Source organism: Atta cephalotes (assembly GCF_000143395.1).
Source record: "Atta cephalotes unplaced genomic scaffold scaffold00010, whole genome shotgun sequence".
Taxonomy (NCBI): domain Eukaryota; kingdom Metazoa; phylum Arthropoda; class Insecta; order Hymenoptera; family Formicidae; genus Atta; species Atta cephalotes.
The window spans coordinates 5,679,072-5,682,503 of NW_012130074.1; the positions used below are offsets into that span (position 1 = coordinate 5,679,072).

The window sequence follows — 3,432 nt, forward strand, 5'->3', positions numbered from 1 at the left end:
ATATATATATATATATATATATATATATATATATATATAGTATATCATATATACATATATATAAATCAAGAATTCTTAATTTCTTTATTAATTTCTTCATTTGTTTTTTTTAAACTATTTGAAGAGAAATGAAGATATGCAAATCTTTCATTAATTTTTTTTTCTTATAATTTTTTTATTTTCTTTTTCTTACCTGACAGGAATCTATTCCAGGACTTGCTGCGCATAGAGTGCGGTTATCAATAACTGCAGTCGGTAGTTTACTGTAAGCAGTTTTGCATTCTTTCTGCGTAATTAAAAAAGTTTTGGCTTCCAAAAGCATATTGGGCGATGATCCTTCTGAAAAACAAATACAGATGTAACAACTTTAGCATTTTTGGAATAAAAAGATTATTGTATTTTTATTATCAGATTATAATTAGGCAAGAATTAATTCATTCCACAAATTACTAACAAGTAATCATTACTTACGATATTTAGTATCCCCCCATCCAGCGATGGAAACTTCCTCCCCTTCTAAATTCTTATTTTTCATATTGTCTAACGGAAGACAAGCGGGAAGAAGCATCGCTGAAAGTTTATAAAAACCTATTAATCTATCATATTACGACAAGGAAAAAGAATTTGTGTTCTAAAATATGTAATATTTAATTCTGAAGATTTTTATAACATAAGTTAACACATGTAATAATTTTGAAAATTTTATCGACTTTATAAATTTAATATCTATTTTAATGTACTTTGTATGTTTAGAAAAGATACGATTAATAATGCTCTGCAATTTGTATATCTGGATGTGATCACAGCATTCTAATTTAAGAGTAGAAAAGAAGAAGAATAATACTCGACTTTTACTTCTATAATTACTCTTTAAATGAGAAATGATAATATGCATTCATCATTTAAGATTCGATTTAAGATAGGATTTAAATGACTAGTTTGCAGGAGATCAGATTAAAAGTTAATAATAAATCCTCTAAGAAGGGAACCTCGTGTAAATCACTAAAAAGAAGCTAGATAATTTTATAGAATTTTTTTTAAGAAACGATAGTGAATCTTTTTAAAGATTTTCTGTGTTTTATTACATTTTTAAGTGAAAAAAAAATATTTCGTTAAAAAACAATTTAATTTATAGAGTTCACAACAAATATTGACGTAGTTTCCTTGTCGGAATTGTAAATGCAAGAATTACAGTGCATTTTGTACTCTGAGACAATAATACACAATAATTACTTATTTTTTATGAAATTACTTTTTTAGTAAATCAAGAAAATAAGAAAAAAGTTGAAAATTAAGAAAAGGAAGTATTTTAAAAAATATTATAATTTTATCAAAGAATTTTATTTAATTTATGCAATAAAAATGGTTTAAATTAATTTTATTATTTTATTAATTTTACAGATTTAGCGACAAATGTATTTGATAAACTTCATGTATTACATCGGTATAATTTGATTGATTAATAATTTTTGAGTAATCTTTTCTATCAATTTCAAAAAAATGATTTAAAGAAAAACGCATTTAAAGTTTTTGATATTGAAAAGTAAAAATTATATTATCACAAGTTCTATTTCTTATTCCTGTACTAGACGACACTAGAATTTTTTTTTTTCGCTTTCGTCAAATATTAAACATGATCTATTTCGCTTTAAGTTTCAAAACCCAGTCATGACAATGGAATCGATATCGATTCGATGTCGAAATCATCTTTGATTCGACATCAATTTCATTGTCACTTCTCACTGGGAAGTATATACAGTACAGAAGTATATTCAGTTACAGAAAACAGATTTATAAACAGAATCGAGGTCTCGTATACTTATGCGCAAGAGATAAACAAAAATTCCTTAAAACTTTGTTTCGTTCTGTAACTTTAGAAATTTTTTACATATCTACTATTGATTAAAGAAAAAACATTTTACGATTTTTTTGAACTGATTACACGAGGCTCTCTCTTTAAAAATCTTGGTAAAATTTAATTTATTTTTTACCTTTTATCTCACACTAAATGAAATTTCTTTATTTAATAAATTTTATATCACGCGATTTTGTTTAATATATAAGAAAAATATTGCTTTTTATTCCTTCAAAAGACAGATATAACTTTGAAAACAAAATAGAATATAAAAACTTACATGTAAATTGTACCTTGCGATCTGTTTTTAAAACCGCCGCATCATTCTCATGGGAGATATCATTGTATTTGTTATGTATTATTATCTCTTTAATGAGAACCTCAACTGGATGTGCCCCATCGTCGTTGCTGTCGAAATCTAGATCGCCAATACGCGCTATATAGTTCACAAGAAAATTCATTAAAGAAGAATCAGAAAAACAATGAGCGGCGGTGAGTATATGTCTCTCGCTAATCAAAGTGCCACCGCATATCCACGATATCCATTGCAGACCAGGCATAGGAGAAATAATTTGCCCAAGACGAACTATCCAAGGAAATTCACCTGCAAAATTAGTTTATTATATTGATAGCTGCAACAATAATCACGTGTTGAAACAAATACTAATGAACTATTGAACAATACATTTATATAATCTTTTTTATAATTATATAAGAAAATAAATACTTATTTTATAATTCTATCATAATTTATTATCATTCATATTTATAATTCTATCATAATCTATTATCATAATCTATTAAAAATGAAATGTATAATAAGTTATATGTATAATATTTATATTTCTCGAGATTTACTGAAAAAGTTTTTAATTTTTTTAATTATTTACAAAAAAACGTTGCAACATTATCGCAAGAGAAAAATATAACATCGATAAAAAAATACTCTTGTATTTTTTTATTATATTTTTAAAATTAAAAAAGTATTTTAAAAATAAAAAAAACAGATTTTAAAGTTTCTATAATAAACTGAGATAAATCTTTTTTGTAAAAAATTTTGAATTCTGAAACAATTATTTGATAAGCAATTGAAAAATGTGTTGTAACTATGAATCAAGTGATTGGCGAAAGACAAGAACGATTGTAAATGGAAATTGAAAATGATGATTGTGAAAATGATCAGTTATTTAATAATAGGCCAAATAAATGATCGATTTTGCACAATTGGATGTTTAAAAGTAAAAAGAATAAGTAATTATTCTGCAAAACATCGGAGAAAAATTAATTATTGGATATAATATATATAATACTCGCATAATTAATTAATAATACTTGCATAATTAATTAATAATACTCGCATAATTAATAATACTTGCAAAAGCGTGACGTTTCTACTGGTTAATGCAGATACAAGCAAGTTAGGCCATGACACATAGAAAGTCTTAAGATGTTATGTGTCGTCTATGTCAATGTGTGTGTGTGTGTGTGTGTGTGTGTGTGTGTGTGTGTGTGTGTGTGTGTGTGTGTGTGTGTGTGTGGTGGGTGGGTGGGTGGTGGTGTGTGTGTGTGTGTGTGTG

At 26.0% G+C, this 3,432-nt stretch overlaps 1 protein-coding gene across 1 annotated transcript in view; it reads right to left on the bottom strand.

Annotated features, from left to right (window-relative positions):
- Window positions 1–3,432, bottom strand: part of LOC105627894 (venom serine protease Bi-VSP-like) — a 28,033-nt gene that overhangs the window by 3,895 nt on the left and 20,706 nt on the right. The window contains exons 2-4 of the mRNA XM_012209167.1: window positions 2,136–2,459; window positions 472–570; window positions 194–339 (exon numbers count right to left, since the gene is read on the bottom strand). Coding sequence (XP_012064557.1) covers window positions 194–339; window positions 472–570; window positions 2,136–2,459 — 569 coding nt within the window. The remainder of the gene's footprint in view (window positions 1–193; window positions 340–471; window positions 571–2,135; window positions 2,460–3,432) is intronic.